The sequence below is a fragment of the Sorex fumeus genome, unplaced genomic scaffold (genome assembly GCF_029834395.1).
Source record: "Sorex fumeus unplaced genomic scaffold, SorFum_2.1 ptg000078l, whole genome shotgun sequence".
Taxonomy (NCBI): Eukaryota; Metazoa; Chordata; class Mammalia; order Eulipotyphla; family Soricidae; genus Sorex; species Sorex fumeus.
Window position 1 is genome coordinate 6,009,879 of NW_026606135.1, and position 22,015 is coordinate 6,031,893.

Genomic DNA, 22,015 nt, shown 5'->3' on the forward strand with positions numbered 1-22,015 from the left:
ATGTAACCACTATTGTAAACCTGATTAGTTAAGTTAAGTTAAAGGTCCTCCCGTTGATCATCGATTTGCTCGAGCGGGTCCAGTAACGTCTCCATTGGAGACTTTGTTGTTACTGTGTCTGGCATATCGAATACTCTCGGTAGCTTGCCGGGCTCTCCAAGAGGGGCGGAGGAATCGAACTCGGGTCGGCCATGTTGGCCACTTGTAAGGCGAACGCCCTACCGCTGTGCTGATATCCACTGAAAGATGCATCTCCAGATATTTCTTCTCCTGATTTTCTGGAGTATAATCTCTCTGCCTACTTTTCTATTCTGGTATTGGTTTTTCCTGCCTCTTTTTCATATAATGTTTACATCGTGTAATATGTAGTTTATCATGTTAGTTTGTGTGACGTTCTTCACTATTAAGGTTAAATCTAACCTACAAAGCCAAGTATTAACCAATCATAGTAGAGAGCTTATTTCATAAAATGTCTTTATACTTAACTTCAGGATTTGGGTTAAAAAGCAAAATAAATGGCGTTATGTTTTAGAGAAATTTCCACTGATATAGAAGCATATAATATGCTCTTCTATTCTGGAAAGAAAAACGAAAAGACTGCAAAAACTAAGGTTTGAGATTTTGTTTGCTCCAATATGCTATCAGTCAGAATATAACCAATTCTTGGTAACATGTTCAATTGCTTAAAAAAAGAGTTTGACTTGTTTAATTTAATTTGCCTAGTGCCATTAAGTCAATATGTAACTTTAAAAAGCTTGATTTTTCAGAATAAAATTTTAAAATGTTGAAAAAGGGCTCCCTTTTAATGATGTACTCACATGTTCTATAAAAAATTAGAATAGTAACCAATTATAAGTAGCACTGCACTGTAGCACTGTCATCCTGCTGTTCATTGATTTGCTCAAGCGGGCACCAGTAATGTCTCCATTGTGAGACTTGTTACTGTTTTTGGCATATCGAATATGCCATGGGGAGCTTCCCAGGCTCTGCTGTGCGGGTGGGATACTCTCGGTAGCTTCCCAGGCCCTCCAAGAGGGGCGGAGGAATCAAACCTGGGCCGGCCTTGTGCAAGGCAAACGCCCTACATGTGCTATCACTCTAGCCCTACCAATTATAAGTAAGATTATTAAACCGAATAACTGGAACTAGCAGTAATATTTAAAAAAAATTAAGAGCATTGATCAGTTCTCGAATCATTAACCCTCCTTTGGAATAGCCCAGAGACCAAAAACCAATTCTAGTTTTTTTTTTTCAACATGAACTATTGTACATTTGTGTAATTAGCTAGTGTTTAAAGCAAATAATAATGACACAGCTGATAAAAACTATAGCAAAGGATACTACAAAATTGGTGATTAAATATGGAATATGTACCCAAAATTATTACTATTTACATAATTTATTTAAAAACAACCCACCCATGAATAAAATTTTTATCATCTCAATTTTAATGCACTTTGCTAAAGTTATTCTGTTTAATCATGTATATAGGCAGAGAAACTAAAGTGTTTAAATTATTATCTTTCAATGTATACCATTTTAATTAAATGTGTTTAATCATGTATATAGACAGAGAAACTAAACTAAAGTGTTTAAATTATTATCTTTCAATGTATACCATTTTAATTAAATGGTTTACATTAGAGGTAAAAATACAGTTCTGTAACGACTTTTTCAATTAAAGAGAAAGAGAAAGAAAGAAAGAAAGAAAGGAAAGAAGGAAGGAAGGAAGGAAGGAAGGAAGGAAGGAAGGAAAGAAAGAGTGAGAAAGAGGAAGGAAGAAAGAGTAAGAGAGGGAGGGAAGGAAGGAAGGAAGGAAGGAAGGAAGGAAGGAAGGAAGGAAGGGAGAGAGAGAATAAAAGTGCTGCAACAGAAGTAGGGGGGCAGGGGCCATTAGTGGTGGGAAATGTACACTGGGGAAGGGATGGGTGTTGGAACACTATGCAACTGAAGCCCATTCATGAACAAACTTGTAACTGGGTATTTCACTGAAATTCAATAAATTTATTTTAAAATTTGCAATTAAATTCACCTGAGCAAGTAGAATGTTTAGGCAAGAAAATTACACATATCATGTTAAAATATGACATTGAAAAAGTCAGACACTTTCTGCCATAGAGATCAAGACAGGTCTCCAAGAGACTCTCCACTAGGAATTTCATGGATGACTTCATTAGTGGATTAAAGGCAAGAAGTTTTCTGAAGCATTTCTCACCAAGGTCATGTAATATTTTTATCTTGATATTTTCATTCTGCCCATTTTCTCCCTCAGAGCTTGGTGAACCTGCTTGTTCCGTAGAGTGTAGATGACAGGGTTCAGCAGTGGAGTCACCACTGTGTTCACAAGGGCAGCCTCCCTGTTGGATTCCAGCCTGTTTGTTTGCTTTGGCTTCACATAGATAAAAATACAACTGCCGTACATCAGAGAGAGAACAATGAGGTGAGATGAACAGGTGGAGAAAGCTTTCTGTCTCTCCTTGGCTGATGGGAGACGAATGATTGTGACTACGATGTTGCTGTATGCGATGATGGTTATGATGAAGGATGTCAAAAGGACAAATAAGGCAAGAACAAATGCTGTCCTTTCAACAAATCTTGTGTTGGAACAAGAGAGATGGATCAGGGGGCCGATGTCACAGAAGAAATGAGGGATAAGAGAGGGACCACAAAAGGATAACTGAGAAATCTTCACCACCAGGCCAGTGACAGAAGTAAAGCCTAGAATAAGGCAGGAAATGATCAGGAGGGCACAAGTTTTCAAGTTCATGATAGTTGGGTAATGCAGAGGCCTGCAAATGGCCATGTACCGATCCAGAGACATTACTGCCATGAGGACGAAACCTGCTGCTCCCAGAAAAACAATGACAAAGGCTTGTGTGAAACAGGCCACAAAAGAAATTGTCTGTCTCCCTAAAAGAAAGATGACCAGCAATTTTGGAACTACAGTACTTGTGAAGCAGCATTCCAGGAAGGAGAAAACGCTGAGGAAAAAGTACATTGGTGTCTGGAGTCTGGAGTCAATACAGGTGATGGTGATTATGACCGCATTGCCTGCCATGGATGACAGGTATGCCAGCAGGTGCACCAGGAAGAGAATCTTTCCCAGATGCTGGACAGAAGGAAACCCCTCCAAAATGAATTCTTGGACAGTTGACTCATTCCCCATTTCCATGGATGTCTCTGTCTGCAGTAGATTGCCTGCTATCCTGAACCTACACAAGGAGATCACAGCGAGCACAGAGATTTTAGGGAAACACAATATCAGGTTAACTGATTACTTGTTCAGTTGTGATATAGAGAGGAAAATGGTCCAAGCAAGTTGATTATTTACTAGGAGGGAGCTGTTCTATCCATGAGAGATGACTCATCTAAATTAATATAAAAAATTAATTTATCTTTGTGAAGTTTACTCTCACTGGGTAAAATAAAAAGGTCAGTATCTCTATATTTTTGTGATGATTAAGAGAAAGCATGTTACTCACATGGTATGAATCGTTTTTATACTTTCCGCAGTGTATAAATATAAGATAATCATTAGTAGACCTTTAATATAGTGTGATCTACATAAAGGATAATTGATGTTTGTATATTATAAAATGATTGTGTTTTATATTAAACTATGTTTCAAAATAAACTAACGAGCAATGTTGTTAATATTGCCTTTTAATATTTCCTTTAAAAATATAAAAACTCTAGAGTTCAAATCATCACCATTTGTTGAGGACTTTTACGATGTTGGGTACTCCACAAGCCACTGAAACTCAGCATTACTATTGTTCCCTATAATTTTTTTTTGCTTCTCCTCATCCTTAAGCACAAAGAAATAATAAGGAGGTTTATAGATTTTCAGTGAACCAATGTTATATATTTGGGACTGTCACTGTCACACTGTCACTGTCCTCCCATTGTTCATCGATTTGCTCAAGCAGGCTCAGTAATGTCTCCATTGTGAGACTTGTTGTTACTGTGTTTGGCATATTGAATACGTCACAGGTAGCTTGTCAGGCTTTGCCATGCAGGCGAGATACTCTCAGTAGCTTACCAGTCTCTCCGAGAGGGGCAAAGGAACTAAACCCGGCTTGGCCGGGTTGACTGCACGCAAGGCAAATGCCCTACTGCTGTGCTATCGCTCCATCCCATATTTGGGATAAATAGATTAAATATATCTACACAAATCCCCAAACCCTGATGTTTCCAAATGTTATAATAAAATATTTTAAACTATATTTGATGATATCTAGTCAATGAATTCACCAAGAGTTCTCATATAAATTTTAGGGAGAGCTAAAGGCCCTCCCGTTGTTCGTCGATTTGCTCCAGCGGGCCCAGTAACGTCTCCATTGGAGACTTCATTGTTACTGTGTCTGGCATATCGAATACATCACGGGTGGCTTGCCAGGCTCTGCCGTGCGGGCGAGATACTCTCGGTAGCTTGCCGGGCTCTCCGAGAGGGGCGGAGGAATCGAACTCGGGTCGGCCATGTTGGCTGCGTGCAAGGCAAACACCCTACGGCTGTGCTATCACTCCAGCCCTTAGGTTCTATAACATTCAGTTAAACACAATTTATGTATTAGTGTCCTAAGGAATGTCCTGGTCCTTACTGATGATATTCTTTATTACAAGCTCTGCCAAACCACGTGTAATTTGACAGAACTTTATGAGTATCTGACCTGCTCGGCAAAGCCTGGCAAGCTACCCATGACATATTCGATATGCCAAACACAGTAACAACAAGTCTCAAAAGAATGGAGACGTTTCTGGGCTCGCTCCAGCAAATCGATGAACAACAGGAGGACAGTGTGACAGTGTGTGTGTAATTACATGATTTACTTTAAGGCCTCTAGGCTCCATTCTCATATGGAGAGAGACCGAGTGTGACAGTAGTTTAGAGAATTTAGCGCACTGAGCAAGAACATTCTGGGAACTAGGCACCTACATGTTCCCTATTACACAAAAAATAAGTGACTTTTCTCCTATACTCTTTTCTTCAGTGAACCACTTATTTTTTTAAAAAAACAATTTAGCATTGCAAAATTGTTCACGATTGGGTTTCAGTCATACAATGTTCAAACACTCATCCTTCCACCAGTGTAATTTCCCAGCACCAATGTCTCCAGGCTTTCTTTCACCACCCCCCCCCCCCCACACACACACAAATTCCCATACCCCAACCTGACTCTATGGCAGGCAACGGTCTGTCTGTCTGTCTGTCTGTCTGTCTGTCTCTCTCACTCTCTCTCTTTCTCTCTCCTTCCCTCTCCCTCTTTCTCCCCCTTTCTCTTTCATTCACTCATTTTAGGTATTATGGTTTGCAATTACAGAGGCTGAAAGAGTAAACCACTTCTTTAAAAATGGTTTTTGGCTCTAGCATCTCAATACTAAGTGAATGTGTAATGGTGTTTGGCTCTAGCATCCCAAATTAGACATGAAAAACAGCAGAATATGTTTCTCCCACTATCCTACCAAGGGCTATGTCTCATAACTGCCATTCATGCAACTAAACTGGTCACTTTGGAAATGCACAGCCCATGGGCAGTCTGGAAACCTCTGTTCTAATTGTCAATACTATGTCCTTCAAGTGACCAGGGTCCCTGATTCAGAATATCTCCACAGTGCAGGACCTGAAAGGGTTATGCTTCTTGCAACATTCTCTTCTAAAAATTAATCACTAACAAAGGTTTAAAGAAAAAGGGAAATAAACTCATTTGTCAAAGCTTATTCCGCAATAGGAAATATATGCATTCATAATTATGAGTTCTTACCTGACAAAACACTGTTTATAGCTCCTAGAATGTTACATATCAGGTCATTTCTTGGAAGTCTTGCTCACTAAAACCACCAAAAAAGGGGCAACGATAATGAACCACATTTTCATGCCCCAATTCTGGGTGAGAATTTAATTTTGAGTTACTCAGGTTTCTAATAAAAGGTCTGACCCTCCCTTCTTCAGTGGTTAAAAGTCCAGTGTAGTATGTGGCATTACCCTCTACCTCTCTGGCCTTTGGAGATGTGCAGAGAAGTTTTCTTCTGCCAAGTGTTCCATTATTTTGGGTGCATCAGCTACAAAATACCTCCCACTGCATTACGTGTATTTGCAAAGGTCAGCTACTGATCTCCAGCACTGCATGGTCCCCAAAGCACCACGAGAATTATCCTGGTAGCCACAGCAATGCTGGGCATGAGCATGTGTCCCTGACCCCAACTCTTGACCTTCTCACCTTTCCACGTGGAGTAATACCCCTCTGCCACACTGCGTTAATATCAAGAAGCTCTTGTAGGTCTGATGAATTCAGGAAGTTTTCCCATATGACTGTGTTCATCACCAAGCTTGTTATACTCATTCAGTGAACGGGAGTACAGGACTCCCAAAGCTCATTAGATGCTGAAAGAACAGGGACAGTAAGTAAAGTTATTGGGGTAGGGGAAAGCTAATTAGTCACCGCTTTGAGCAGGAGATACTGGATGATACCTTACATTTATCTTTCCATTGTTTATGATGACTATGGCTCCCAGATGACCACACAGGATTTTTGCCAAGACTTTTCAAAGAAAATACATGACTTAATTTCCCAAGGGTTTCTAAAATCCCAATTTGGTTATTGCTACTCATTCAAGGTAAAAGTTCAGAATAAAATGTTCTATGTATAATGTGTGTACTGAGGCAAGACGTAGAGGTTGAAAGATGAGATTTTATTAATAGAACAGTGAATTATAGCCCTTACTTTCACATTCTTCTTGCCTCTCCTAATGTTGCTTTCACTTGAGAGCTATTCTTGAAGAAAATTTATGTGCAACTCCCTATCTCCCCACAAAAGGGGGACACACTTTCTTCCTCTGCAAGGAAGAAAAGAGAATGAATGCAAAGTGATTCGTATGCCATCTCTAACCTGGTGAGCACTCTTTCTTATCTATAATTTTTCAGGTGACTGAAGCAGTGCTCCAGGGTCTCATATCTGATATGACTGATATCAGTCATTCCTTCAGTGCTTTGACACAGAAGTGCTGGGGCTACCAGGATGACTCTTGCGGTGCTTGGGGACCATGCAGTGCTGGAGATCAGAAGCAGATCTTTGCAAATACACAGCATGTGTTCCTGGCCCCAACCCTTGACCGCTCTTTGCAAAGAATTTGGAAAATAAACTGGATATACATCTGGGGTCCTGGGTTCAGTAGTCCCACCAAAAAGAACCTGAGAAACATTGGTGGAGAAAAGTTGACACTAGTGTGAAATTGGTTATAGAACATTATATGTCTAAAATTCAACTTCAGTAACTTTGTAAATCATGGTTTTTTAATTAAGTAAAAATATTTAAACATATACTAGCAATTACAGTGGAACCATAGCATAGCAGTTTTTATTTAGAATGCTCATCAATATCCTACAAACTTCCCATAACACAGATCCATCCATTTAAGTTTTTAAGCATAATGAGAAGAGGATTAAGATAGGCTCATAAGCAGATTTTTATTTTACTTAAAATAATTTCATTCTTGTGGAAATATATTACATCAGTTTCAGACGCATATTGGTGAATAGCAAGATGCTTATTTATTATATCAAGTTCATCACTAATTCTATACTTCATTAAATAATTGTTCCTTTGTTCTGATTATTTGGTCCCTTTTCTTCTCTTCTGGTTACCACTAATTGGTCTTTACTTTCATTTTTATTCAAGCATGGAAAAATGAAATCTGTTTTTCTACATGAATATCCACTACTTAATGACTAAGTTGTATTGAATAGGTAGGATACCTGTGGATCAGAAAAGAAGTGTACAGCACCCGGTCCAGACAAGCTCAGACCCGAACACCTAAAGAATCTGCCACCAGTATTCGTCAATATACTGGCTCAGCTCTTCACAAGCTAACTATCTGAATGCAAGGTTCTGTCCCAATGGAAAACCAGCAGGACCATTCTGTTGAACAAGAAGGGAGACATCCACAACATCAGCAACTATCACCCGATCTGCCTGTTGTCTGTCATCTACAAGTTGTTCACTCGAGTTATCCTGAATAGAATTGGCAGAACACTAGACGAAGAACAACCATGCGAGCAAGCTGGATTCTGAAAAGGATTCAGCATGATCGACCATATCCTCATGGTGACCAAGCTCATTGAAGTTTCAGGAGAGTTTACGATGCCACTCTATCTAACGTTCATTGATTTAAAGAAGGCCATTGATTCTGTTGAGACTGAAGCGGTCATCGAAGCCCAGTAAAACAGAGCGTTCAAACTCAATAAATACATTAGGATCCTGCATGAGCTGTATTATGGATTCACTACCAGGATCTCACCATTCTACAAGGAGGTGATCATCAACATCAAGAGAGAGGTTCGACAGGGTGATACCATTTCACTGAAACTCTTCAGTGCCACCCTTGAGAACATTGTGAGACGACTGGAATGGGAAGAAATGAGAGTGAAGATAGATGGTCGGCAACTACACCACCTCTGCTTCACTGATGATATCATTCTCATAACACCAAACATCATCAAAGCAGCACAAATGCTGGCCGACTTTCACTATGAGTATGGAAAGGTCAGAATTCAGCTGAATCTCATGAAGACAATGTTCATGAGAAATGAACTAGTCCCTGCTGTTCCATTTGCCCTCAATGGAACAAACATTTCTGAATGCAGCAGTTATGAGTACCTAGGTCGAGAAGTCCATATGATGAATGACCTGAAACCTGAGCTGTGCAGGAGGAAGAGAGCAGCGTGGAATGCCTTCAAGAGCGTCTAAGAAATTGTTAAGAGGATGAAGAACGTCTGGCTCGGGCTAATCGTTTTGATTCCACCGTTCTTTCTGCACTAAAATATGCCTCAAAGACTTGGGTCCTACGAAAACAGGATGAGAATGCTATACAGGTTTCCCAAAGAGGAATCGAAAGAGCTATGCTTGCAGTTTCATGCTTCACTCAAGTGAGAGAAGGAATATGGAGTTTCGACCTCCGACAACTATTGAGGATTAAGGATGCTGCCTCATTTGCCAAGGTGTCGAAAATCAGATAGGCCTGACATGTAATGCGATTTGGAGATGATCGCTGGACTAGAGCACTTACAGACTGGATTCCAAGGGACGTCTAAAGAACACCTGGCTACCCACCTACGAAATGGTCAGACTTCTTCGTCAAGACCCTGAAGGAATAGTTTGATGCTCTTCATGTTCCTGGAATGAGCAGATACCATTGGGCTACACTAGCTCGCAACAGCGATGAATGGAGACGTAACTGGTGCCTGCTTGAATAAATCAATGAGCAATGGGATGACAAGTGATACATGTGATACAAGTGATATGTGGATCTTAAAAACAAGCTGTTTTGTAAGTTTTTATATACTTATGAATTTCTCAGTAGGATTTCTTCAGCGCCCAAATGAAGCCTTTCCAATAAAATAAAGTAAGTAAAAGAAAACATATTTGAAAGAAGAAAACTCAAAACTCTTCTGATAATAGCTTTATAACTTATTAGATAGAAATTAACTGTTATCAAAGGGAAAAACATGAAAAATGTGTGATAGAAAGCAGAAAACAAATTTATACAACCTCCTATAGGAAATGTGATCTTTTGGCTGGGCTTGAGATAACAGTCACTAAATAGTAATAGAGCAGTCTATCATGAAATTCTTTTCAAGGATTCTGAGATTCAGTAAACTGGATTGATTTATTTCCACATAAACGCTGAGGATATCTGAGTAATTAGACATATTGTATAGGAGTATGGGAGACATTGAGATTATTTGTATAATTAGATATTTTGTATAGGAGTAGGAGAGATATTCCTTTAACACATGACTTAAAAAACATAAATTAATTTTCTCACTGTTTTGGAGTCACAAATCCAAGTATAATGTTGTTCTAGGGTTCATATCTGTGCATCCTTATCTCCCTGGCTTACAGATGTCTGCCTTTTTAATGTATGTTTATAAGGTCTAATCTTTGTGTGCACACACACCTGGTATTTTTTCCTCTTATGGAAATATAAATAATATTTTATTATATCTTTATTAAGTCAGTTTTTGTTTAGTGCCCCCAAATTCACTGCTTTGATAAATATATGTACCCACCATTACTGCAGCATGAAATTTACTATCCTAGCAAATTCCCTTTGTCTCACCTATTTGTTTTTTCCCCTTTACACCCCAGTCTCTGTGCCTGAGATACTTATCTGTCTTTTATTTTCTTCCTTTTCTTTTTCACTTTTTAAAATTTATTTATTGAATCACCGTGAGAACAGTTACAAAGCTTTCAGGTTTAAATCCAGTCATACAATGGTCAAACACTCATCCCTTCATCAGTGCATATTTTCCATCACCATAAACCCCAGTATATCGCCATCCCACCCTTTCCCATGCCTGTGAGGCAGATGATTTCCACTTAACTCTCTCTCTACTTTGATTACATTCATTATTTTGACAAAAGATACACAATTATTATTTGGGATTTTACCCCAACAATCAGACCTGTTGAAAAGGCATCATGAAATAATTTGTTTTCTATTGCTGGTTATGAAGACCATGTGATTTGATTTCTGATATTTTACTAATTAAGTCTGGAGGGATTTCTGGCAAAAGCTGGCAAAAGCTGCATAGATCCAAGATTGGTTTGTGTGCCTCTGGGTCCATGGCTGTGCCAGAGAGCCGCTCATGGGGGACAACTTGTGGTCTCAGCGGGGCAGGAAGGATGTGCCGGTTCCACCCCCATTCCATGAGGCTGCAGTTGCCTCGTCACCATTGGCTCATACCTGGTTGTCCAATAAGCTCTGAGGCGGCAGCCACCATGCAGTGGGGGGGGGGGGGGGGGGGGCGGGGGGGGCGGGGGACGGGGCGGAGGCTGAAATTTTCTTCCTTTTCTTTTCCTTTCCTTTCCTTTTTAAAATTTTATTTCCTCTTGATTTCTCTGCCTTCCTTTTTTCATTATCTCTTTTTCTCTTTCTTTTTCTTTCATCATACTGCTATGAGCTTCTCTTTTAATACAGCTTTTGCTGTATTAAACAACAATTAAAACTGCTGAAAAGGACCTGCTGTGTTCTGTATGTTCTCATGGCTAATCCTGAAAAATGTTATTTACTCTTTAATGATCTAATTGACCCACCACTAAGTAATGTGTTGCTTAGTTCCCACGTTTTTGATATTTTCCAGATTTTTGCTCATTGTTTAATCCCATCTTCAGAACATTGCGATCTTGAGGATGCTTGGTATGATTTTCAGTTTCTTGATATTTTTGAAATTTGGATTCTGTTCCAGCTTGTTAGTCAATCCTGCACAACGCCCTATAGTTTTTATGATGTACTTTCATTAACCTTTTGGATTGTATATTTGGAATCCAACTCATTGATTTCCGTTCTACATTTTATTATTTTCTTCCTTCTGCATACTTTGGACTTCTTTTGTTGGTTGTGCTTCTGTTTCTCAAACTGTGCAATTAAGTTATTTATGTGGGCCCTTTCTTCCTTCATGATTAATACTTGCATAGAGATGAACTGTTCTCCAAACACAGATTTTTCTGTGTCCCACAAGTTCTGGTAGGTAGTGACCTTAAATTTATTTATTTCCAGGAATCTTTAATCTTCTCTGTGATTTCTTGTTTGACTCACTGGTAGTAGCATTAAGCTGTTCAATTTTCAAGTTTTTGGTATAGTTCTCCATTTATGTTTTTGATTTCAATACACTGGCTCAGCTCTTCACATGCTACCTGTCTGAATGCAAGGTTCCATCCCAGTGGAAAACCAGCAGGACTGCACTACTGTACAAGAAGGAAGACATCCACTACATTGCCAACTATGACCCAATCTGCCTATTGTCTGTCATCTACAAACTGTTCACTCGAGTCATCATGAATAGGATTGGCAGAACACTGGATGAAGGACAACCATGTGAACAAGCTGGGTTCCGAAAAGGATTCAGCACCATCGACCATATCCACATGATAGCAAAGCTCATTGAGGTTTCTCAGGAGTTCAAGATGCTGCTCTTTCTAACGTTCATTGATTTAAAGAAGGCCTTTGATTCTGTTGAGACGGAAGCGGTCATCGAAGCCCTAGCCAATCAGGGCACTCAAACTCAATACATCAGGATCCTTCGTGAGCTCTATTGCGGATTCACTACCAAGATCTCACCATTCTACAAAGAAGTAATCATGCATGTCAAGAGAGGGGTTCGGCAGGGTGGGTTTGGCAGGGTGATACCATTTCGCCAAAACTCTTCAGTGCCACCCTCGAGAACATCATGCGATGACTGGAATGGGAAGAAATGGGAATGAAGATAGATGGTCAGCAACTACACCACCTCCACTTTGCTGATGGCATCGTTCTAACAACACCAAACATCAGCCAAGTGGCACAAATGCTAACCGACTTGGACCGTGAGTGCAGAAAGGTCGGATTACAAGTGAATCTCACAAAGACAATGTTCATGAGAAACAGTCTTATTCCTGGTGTTCCATTCACTCTCAACGGACCACCATCTCTGAATGCAACAGCTATATACACCTAGGTCGAGAAATCAACATGATGAATGACCTGGCACCTGAGTTATGCAGGAGGAAGAGAGCGGCTTGGAGTGCCTTCAAGAGCGTTGAAGAAATAGCTAAGAGGACAAAGAACCTCCAGCTCCAAGCACATATCTTCGATTACACTGTTCTTCCTGCATTAACATATGCCTCAGAGACCTGGGCCCTACAAAAACAAGATGAGAACGCTATTCGGGTCTCTCAAAGAGGAATCGAAAGATCTATGCTTGGAGTATCACGCTTCACTCAAATGAGAAATAGAGTCCAGAGTTCCGATCTCCATCAACGCTCAAGAATCAGAGACGCTGTCTCATTTGCCAAGGCATCAAAAATTAGATGGGCTGGACACGTAATGAGGTTTAGAGATAACTGCTGAACTAGAGCCATTACTGACTGGATTCCCCGGGACGTCAAAAGATCGCGTGGACGCCCACCTACAAGATGGTCAGACTTCTTTGTCAAGACCCTGAATGATCGGTTTGAGGCTCTGCATATTCCTAGAACGAGCAGATGCCATTGGGCTACACTAGCACGCAACAGGGATGAATGGAGATGTTACTGGCACCCGTTCGAGTAAATCGATGAGTAACGGGGTATCAAGTGATCAAGACATGTTTTTGATTAACATTTATTTTCAGTGTACCAAATTCTGAGAAGATAGTCGATTTGATATCTCTCCTATTAATTTTATGGAAGTATGTTTTGTGGACCAGTATGTGGTCTGTCCTGAAGACTGACCCATGCTCATTGGAGAATGTGTATTCAGCTTTGGGGGATAAAAACCCACACATACATCTACTAAGCCTCGATCTGACATTTCTTCCTTCAAAGACAGTATTTCCTTGCTGAGTTTTATTCTTGTTGATCTATCAAGAGGTGAAAGAGCAATGTTGCACTCCCACTGTTATTGTGCTGTTATTAATATCTTCTTCCTTCAAGTCTATTAGCAGTTTTTTTTATTAAAAATTTTTTTAATAGTGAGACATCATGAGGTACAGTTGCAGAATTACACATTTTTGTGCTTGGGTTTCAATTATACAATGATCAAGTACCATCCCTCCACCAGTGCCCACTTCCCACCACCATGCATCCCAGTATCCCTCTCACCCCCCCCCATCCCCATCCCACCCTGACTCTGTGGCAGGGCATTCCCCTCTGTTCTCTCTCTCCTTTCGGGTGTTGTGGTTTGCGAAAGAAACATTGAGTGGTAATCATGTTTGGTCTGTAGTCTACTTTCAGCATGCTTCTCTCATCCTGGGAGGGTCCTCCCAACACCTTTATTTGGTGTTCCCCTCTTTATCTGAGCTCCCTTTTCCCCTAGTATGTGTGGTTGGCCTACAAGTCATGGAGTAAAATTCCTGGTACTAATCTCGGCCATTCTTGGGTGTTAGTTTCCTATTTTGTTACTTTATGTTCCCCAGATGAATGCAATCTTTCTATGTCTATCCCTTTCTTTCTAACTCATTTCGTTTAGTATGATACTTTCCATGTAGTACCACTTGTATGTGAATTTTGTGACTTCGTCTTTTCTAACAGCTACATAGTACTCCATTGTGTAAATGTACCAAAGTTTCTTTAACCAGTCATCTGTTCTCGGGCACTCAGGTTTTTTCCAGATTCTGGCTATTGTAAAGAGTGCTATTAGCAGTTGTTTTAAGAATATTTTTTGGTCCCTGATTGGTTGCATATATATTTAAGAGTGAGTTATTCTTGATGTATATGTCTCTTGACATTAAGAAATGACCCACTCCATCTCAGAATGTTTTAAAAGGTTGAAGTTGAAGTTGTCTGATAATAGTATAGTATCCTATCGAAGGAACTTTCCTCAATATAGTCAACACAAGCCCATGACGAATATCATTCTCAATGAGGAAAAACTAAATGCCTTCCCTCTAAGATCGGTCACAAGACAAGGTTACCCAATTTCACCACTCCTATTCAAAACAGTACTGGACGTCCTGGCCATTGCAGTTAGGCAAGAGAAAGGTATCAAGGGCATACAGATAGGAAAGGAAGAGTTCAAACTATCACTATATGCAGATGATATGATACTATACTTAGAAAACCCTAAAGACTCTACAGAAAAGCTCCTAGAAACAATAGGTTGGCTTAGTAAAGTGGCGGGCTACAAAATCAACACGCAAAAGTCCATGGCTTTCTTAAATACAAATAACAAAAGAGAATAAAGAGACATTAAAAAAACAATCCCGTTCACAATAGTACCTCAGAAAATCAAGTACCTCAGAATCATCTTAACCAAAGAGGTGAAGGACCTATACAAGGAAAATTACAAAACACTACTTTCAAGAAATAAAAGAGAACACTAGGAAATGGAGATACATCCTCTGCTTATGGATAGGGAGGAATAACATTATCAAAATGGAAATACTGTCCAAAGCACTATACAAATTTAATGCAGTCCTTATCAGGATACCCATGATGTTTTTCAAAGAAATAGACAAAACACTCCTGAATAGCTAAAGCAATCCTTGAGGAAAAGAAGATGGGTAGCATCTCCGTCCCCAACTTCAAACTGTAATACAAAGCAGTAGTAATTAAAACAGCATGGTATTGGACTAGAAATAGATCTGCAGAACAATGGAACAGTTGAATATTTTGTCACAGATCCCCAAATATATGAACACTTAGTCTTTGACAAAGGAGCAAGAAATGTGAAGTGGAACAAGGAAAGCCTTTTCAACAAGTGGTGCTGGGAAAACTGGATAGATACCTGCAAAAAATGAACTCTGACTTCTGTCTAATGCCAGACACAAAATTCAGATCAAAGTGGATTAAAGACCTCAATATCAGACATGAATCCATAAGGTACATAGAGGAAAACGTAGGCAGAACGCTCCACGACATTGAAGCTAAAAGCATCTTTAAGGATGAATCAACACTGACCATGCAAGTGAAAGCAAACATAAACAAATGGGACTACATCAAACTAAGAGCCTTTTGCACTTCAAAAGAAACTGTGACCAAAATACAGAAAGAGCCCACGTAATAGGAAAGAATATTTACCCAATACCCATCCGATAAGAGGTTAATAAGCAGGATATACAAGACACTAGTAGAATTGTACAAGAAAAAAAGTCTCCAACCCCATCAAAAAATGGGGAGGAGAAATGAACAGAAGTTTCCTCAAAAAATAAATACAAATGGCCAAAACACATGAAAAATGTTCCACATCGCTAGCCTTCAGGGAGATGCAAATTAAAACAACACTGAGATATCATCTCACACCACAGAGACTGGCACACATTCAAAAGAACAAAAGAAAATAGTGCTGGCGTGGATGTGGGGGAAAAGGGACACTATTTCACTATTGGTGGGAATGTTCACTAGTCCAGCCTTTCTAGAAAACAGTATGGACAGTTCTTCAAAAACTAGACACTTAGCTTCCATCTGAACCAGCAATACCACTTCTGGGAATATATCCCGAGGATGCAAAAAAGCACAGTAGAAATGACATCTGTACCTATATGTTCATTGCAGCACTGTTCACAATAGCCAGATTCTGGAAACAACTCAAGTGCCCTAGAACAGATGACTGGTTAAAGAAACTTTGGCACATCTACACAATGGAAAACTATGCAGCTGTTAGGAGAGATGAAGTCATGAACTTTGCTTATAAATGGATAGACACGGAGAGTATTATGCTAAGTGAAATGAGTCAGAAAGAGAGGGACAGACATAGAAGGACTGCACTCATTTGTGGAGTATAAAACAACATAATATGAGGCTGACACCTAAGGATAGTAAATACATGGGACAGGAAGATTTCTCCATAGCTGGAAGCCTGTCTCATGAGCAAAGGCGAGAAGGCAGCTGGAATAGAGAAGGGATTACTAAGAAAACGATGGTCGGGATGGGAGATGTGTGCTGAAAGTAGGCTGGGCTACACTAGCACATGAAAGGACCAAACATGATAATCTCTCAGTGTCTGTATTGCAAACCCTTATGCCCAAAGGTAGAAGGAGATTATGGGGAATATTGCCTGCCATGGAGGCAAGGGGAGGATGAGAAAGGGGGAGTATACCGGAGATATTGGTGGTGGGGAATGTGCAATTGTGGAGGGATGGGTGTTTGATCATTGTAACCCAAGCATGAAAGCTTGATTGTAATTGTAACCCAAACATGAAAGCTTTTAACTATCTCACGGTGATTCAATAAAACTAGTAAGTCCCTCCCATTGATCATCGATTTGCTCGAGCGGGCCCAGTAACATCTCCATTGGAGACTTTGTTGTTACTGTGTCTGGCATATCGAATACGTCACGGGGAGCTTGCCAGGCTCTGCCGTGCGGGCGAGATACTCTCGGTAGCTTGCTGGGATCTCCGAGAGGGGCGGAGGAATCGAACTCCGGTCGGCCATGTTGGCTGCGTGCAAGGCAAACGCCCTACCGCTGTGCTATAAAACTAAAAAAAAAAAAAAAAAGAATTACAAAGAAGAGAAATAAAAAAAAGATAACAAAATAGTATGGCAACCCTAGCCTTTTTGTTGGAGCTGTTTACTTTAAATATTTTCTTCCAACCTTTGAGTTTAAATCTGTGTTTGCCTTTCCTATTCAAAAGTGTTTCTTATAGGAAGCAGAATTTTTTAATTCCTTTTCTAATTGACACAGCCACTCTGTGTCTCTTATTTTGTGCATTTGGGTCATTGACATGAGTGAGATCATTGTCATGAAGTTTGTACCATATTACTGTAAAAGTTTGGTGTATTTGTGATATTATTCTTGTCTTAAAGTAATACTTCATACTATCAATCCTTTTAAAGCTCTTCCAGGAAGTTGAAGAAACAGAAACACTCCCAAATTCTATGAGGCAAATATCACCATGACCAAAAGCAAACAGAATCACTGGACAAAAAGAAAATTACAGGTCTATATCCTTTATAAACATAGATGCAAAGATTCTCAATAAAATTCTAGCAAATATAATTCAAAAACTCATCAAAAATATCACAGAAAATGACCAAGTAGCATTCATCATAAGGATGCAAAGATAATTTTACATTTACAAATCAATCAACATAATACTTGATCACTTGATCACTTGACATCCGGTTACTCATCGATTTGCTCGAGTGGGCACCAGTAACATCTCCATTCGTCCCTGTCATGTGCTAGTGTAGCCCAGTGGCGTCTGCTCATTCTAGGAACACAAATAGTCTCAAACCAATTGTTCAGAGTCTTGATGAAGAAGTCTGACTATCTCATAGGTGGGTGGTCATGTGATCTCTTGACATGCCATGGAATTCAGTCGGTAATGGCTCTAGTCCAGCAGTCATCTCCAAATCTCATTACATGTCCACCCCATCTGATTTTTGACCCCTTGGCAAACGAGACAACATCCCTGATACTTTATCGTCAATGAAGGTCAGAACTCTGGATTCTTTCTCTCATTTGAGTGAAGCGTGATACTCCAAGCATAGCTCTTTTGATTCCTCTTTGGGAAACCTGAATAGTGTTCTCATCCTGTTTTCGTAGGGGCCAGGTCTCTGAGGTGTATGTTAATGCAGGAAGAACAGTGGAATCAAAGAGATGTGCCCAGAGCCAAAGGTTCTTTGTCTTCTTAGCTATTTCTCTGATGCTCTTGAAGGCTTTCCAAGCTGTTCTCTTCCTCCTTTGCAACTCAGGTACCAGGTCATTCGTCATGTTGACTTCTTGACCTAGGTACACATAACTGTTGCATTCGGAGATGTTCATCCCATTGAGAGCAAATAGAATGTCAGGAATGAGACCGTTTCTCATAAACATTGTCTTCATGAGATTCAGCTGTAGTCTGACCTTTCCATACTCACAGTCAAAGTTGGCGAGCATTTGTGCTGCTTGGCTGATGTTTGGTGTTATGAGAACGATGTCATCAGTGAAGCAGAGTTGGTGTAGTTGCCGACCATCTATCTTCACTCCCATTCCTTCCCGTTCCAGTTGTTGCACGGCGTTCTCGAGGGTGGCACTGAAGAGTTTCAGTGAAGTGGTATCACCTACTGAACCCCTCTCTTGACGTCAATGATCACCTCCCTGTAGAATGGTGAGATCCTGGTAGTGAATCCGCAATACAGCTCATAGAGGATCCTGATGTATTGAGTTTGAATGCCCTGATTGGCTAGGGCTTTGATGGCCGCTTCAGTCTCCACAGAATCAAAGGCCTTCTTTAAATCAATGAACGTTTGACTGAGCGGCATCTTAAACTCCTGAGAAACCTCAATGAGCTTGGTTATGGTGTGGATATGGTCGATAGTGCTGAATCCTTTTCAGAACCCAGCTTGCTTGCATGGTTGTCCTTCATCTAGTGTTCTGCCAATACTATTCAGGATGACTAAAGTGAACAGCTCGTAGACAACAGACAACAGGCAAGATTGGGCGATAGTTGCCAATGTCCTGGATGTCTCCCTTCTTGTACAGTAATACAGTCCTGCTGGTTTTCCACTGGGACAGAACCTTGCATTCAGATAGGTAGCATGTGAAGAGCCGAGCCATGTATTGATGAGTACTGACAGCAGGTTCTTCAGGTGTTTGGGTCTGACCTTGTTCCAGCCCTCATAAGACTTCTTATCAGATCAGATGATAGACTCTCTCCCACCTTTGCAACATCATATTGGCATTTCGAACTTACTCAGGTATTATAGGTATTACTGCAGTATTTCAATTAGCAATAATCGCGCCTAGGATAAACCTCATTGGCTACGATACTGCCACTGCGCAAAGCTGGAGCGATAGCACGGGCTGGAGTGATAGCACAGCGGTAGGGCATTCGCCTTACAAGCGGCCAACATGGCCGACCCAAGTTCGATTCCTCCGCCTCTCTAGGAGAGCCCGGCAAGCTACCGAGAGTATTCGATATGCCAAACACAGTAACAACAAAGTCTCCAATGGAGACGTTACTGGGCCCGCTCGAGCAAATCGACGATCAACGGGAGGGCCTTTACCTTTACCTTATTGCAGTATTGATACAAGCACTAAATAAAAATTTAAAAGCACATAAGGAGATTTTGTAAGAGTGTTAATATGTGTAGGTTCACTCTTTCCCCAGATTAGCACTGTCCTCCTGCTGTTCATCGATTTTCTCGAGTGGCACCAGTAACATCTCCATTGTGAGACTTGTTGTCACTGTTTTTGGCGTATTGAATACATCACAGGTAGCTTGCCAGGCTTTGCCGTGTGGGCAGAATACTCTTGGTAGGTTGCTGAGTTCTCTGAGAGGGGTGGAGGAATCAAACTCAGGTTTGCCTGCAAGGCAAACGTCCTACCCACAATGCTATCACTCCAGCAGCCCCAGATTATGTAGCTCAAATCTCATTTTTTAAAATTTCCCTAACTTACATGATCATGATAACATGATCATAAGATCATATGAATTGACACATAGACTGAAATTGTAGCATGTAAATAGATATTTTCTTGTAATCAGTTATTTAAGAAAGCATTTTGCTGTTTGTGGCAAGGTGGAATCCATATGCAGATTCATGGGATATTTCTATATTTTCCTTAACTTTGTAAGATAAAATTAGAGAGGAAAGAGAGTTTTAGAAAGATAGCATACACACTTAGAGTTGCTGACAAGTACTGTTGGGAGTCATGCTTCAAATTCTCAATGGAAAAATCAAAAGATACAGACAGTGGCCCGACCTGCCTCAACAGCCCAGTTGGTATACCCAAAAGATACAGACTTCAGTAGTTTGTTCTGGCAAATATCTCCTCAGAGGGACTCATGTAACTTCCTTCCTCATTCAGGATGAATCTGAAGGGATTCCTTCTCATATTCTTTTACAAAGGGTTTTAACCTTAAATATGACACAAGGACTCAACTAAGAAAACTTTTGTTATGTGCTGAAATATCAAAGTGGTAATTTAGAGGTCGATTGTGGATAAATGTTAAAGATAAATACATATTGAATGTATATGTTTCTCCCATGTTAGGACGTAAAGTTACATTACTGAAAAAAATTTCTTTTCTTCCCTAATGGTGTGAAAAGGTAAAAAAATCTCTTTCAAAAGCTTAACAAAGTCAAGGGAGGGGGTCTCATCATTTTTCATGACAAAATCTACTTTTATTTTCTCTCTTTCTGGCTTGCATAAGCACTCAACACATAGAAAACCACACTCAAAAATCTTTACCTATAATCAGTAGTAATATTCAAATTGCATTTCAGAAACCCTTGAGAAATTAATCATATAATTTCTTCAAAATTTCTTGGCAGAGAATAGCATGGACCTCTGGGAAACACTGTTACATCAGAATATGGAAAGATCAATGTAAAGGTTGGGCTAGTATTTCAACAGTGACCAATTAGTTATCCCCATGGCACCAGTCCTACTTTTACTCCCTGCTTCTCTTCCTTCATTCTCTTGCAATATTTAGGAGTTCTGGGCTCTCTGCTTACTGTCTGGGCACTTCCTACTTTGTGGTCAAAAATAATTTGTGGGGAATTTATTACAGATGTCAGGTCTGAATATCTGAAATTTTCATTTGATCCAATAGTACAAGGATTCCTTCCTGTCTTTAAAAAAAGTGAGGATATGAGGAAGGATAATTAGACAAAAGAAGATATCTTGGGATATATGCACCCAAGACTGTAGTGAAAGGATATGGAAACGTTTGTGGAGGACATGGTATAGTAAAATTATACCCCCAAAACATATAAGTATTTGGAAACCAATCTTTTTCTTTAGTTTATTTTTATTAAAAAAATTTATTAGTGAAACACCATGAGGTACAGTTGTAGACTTACAAATTTTTGTGCTTGGGTTTCAGTTATACAATGATCGAGTACTGATCTCTCCACCAGTGCCCATTCTCCATCACCACTGATCACAGTCTCCCTCCCAACTCCAAACCCCAATCCCACCCTGCCTCTGTGTCAGGGCATTCCCTTTTGTTCTCTCTCTTTTTGGGTGCTGTGGTTTTCAAAAGAGGCATTGAGTGGCAATCATGTTCGGTCTAGAGTCTACTTTCAGCATGCATCTCCCATCCTGGGAGGATCCTCCCAACACCTTTATTTGGTTCTCCTTTCTCTATCTGAGCTGCCTTTTCCCCTAGCATGTGCTGCTGGCCTCCAAGCCATGGAATAAACCTCCTGGTACTTATCTCGTCTATTCTTGGGTGTTAGTCTCCTATTTTGTTACTTTATATTACCCAGATGAATGCAATCTTTTTATGTCTATCCCTCTCTTCCTGACTCATTTCACTTAGCATGATACTTTCCATGTAGTACCACTTGTATGTAAATTTCATGACTTCATTCTTTCTGACAGCTACATAGTATTCCATTGTGTAGATGTACCAAAGTTTCTTTAACCAGTCATCTGTTTTGGGGCACTCAGGTATTTTCCAGATTCTGGCTATTGTAAAGAATGCTGCAATGAACAAACAAGTACAGATGTCACTTCGACTATACTTTTTTTGCCTCTCTGGCATATATTCCCAGGAGTGGTATTGCTGGGTCAAATGGGTGCTCAATTTCTAATTTTTTGAGAATCGTCTATAATGTTTTCCAAAAGG

The 22,015-nt window shown here is 40.1% G+C and overlaps 1 protein-coding gene and 1 pseudogene across 1 annotated transcript; both read right to left on the reverse strand.

The window, feature by feature from the left end:
• Nucleotides 1-2,233: 2,233 nt before the first annotated feature.
• On the reverse strand, nt 2,234-3,172 carry LOC130038680 (olfactory receptor 6C75-like). Its single transcript, XM_056130523.1, has one exon. It carries the CDS (start codon nt 3,170-3,172, stop codon nt 2,234-2,236), a length of 939 nt encoding a protein of 312 aa, XP_055986498.1.
• Nucleotides 3,173-19,152: 15,980 nt separating this feature from the next.
• On the reverse strand, nt 19,153-19,223 carry LOC130038709 (uncharacterized; annotated as a pseudogene).
• Nucleotides 19,224-22,015: the final 2,792 nt, after the last annotated feature.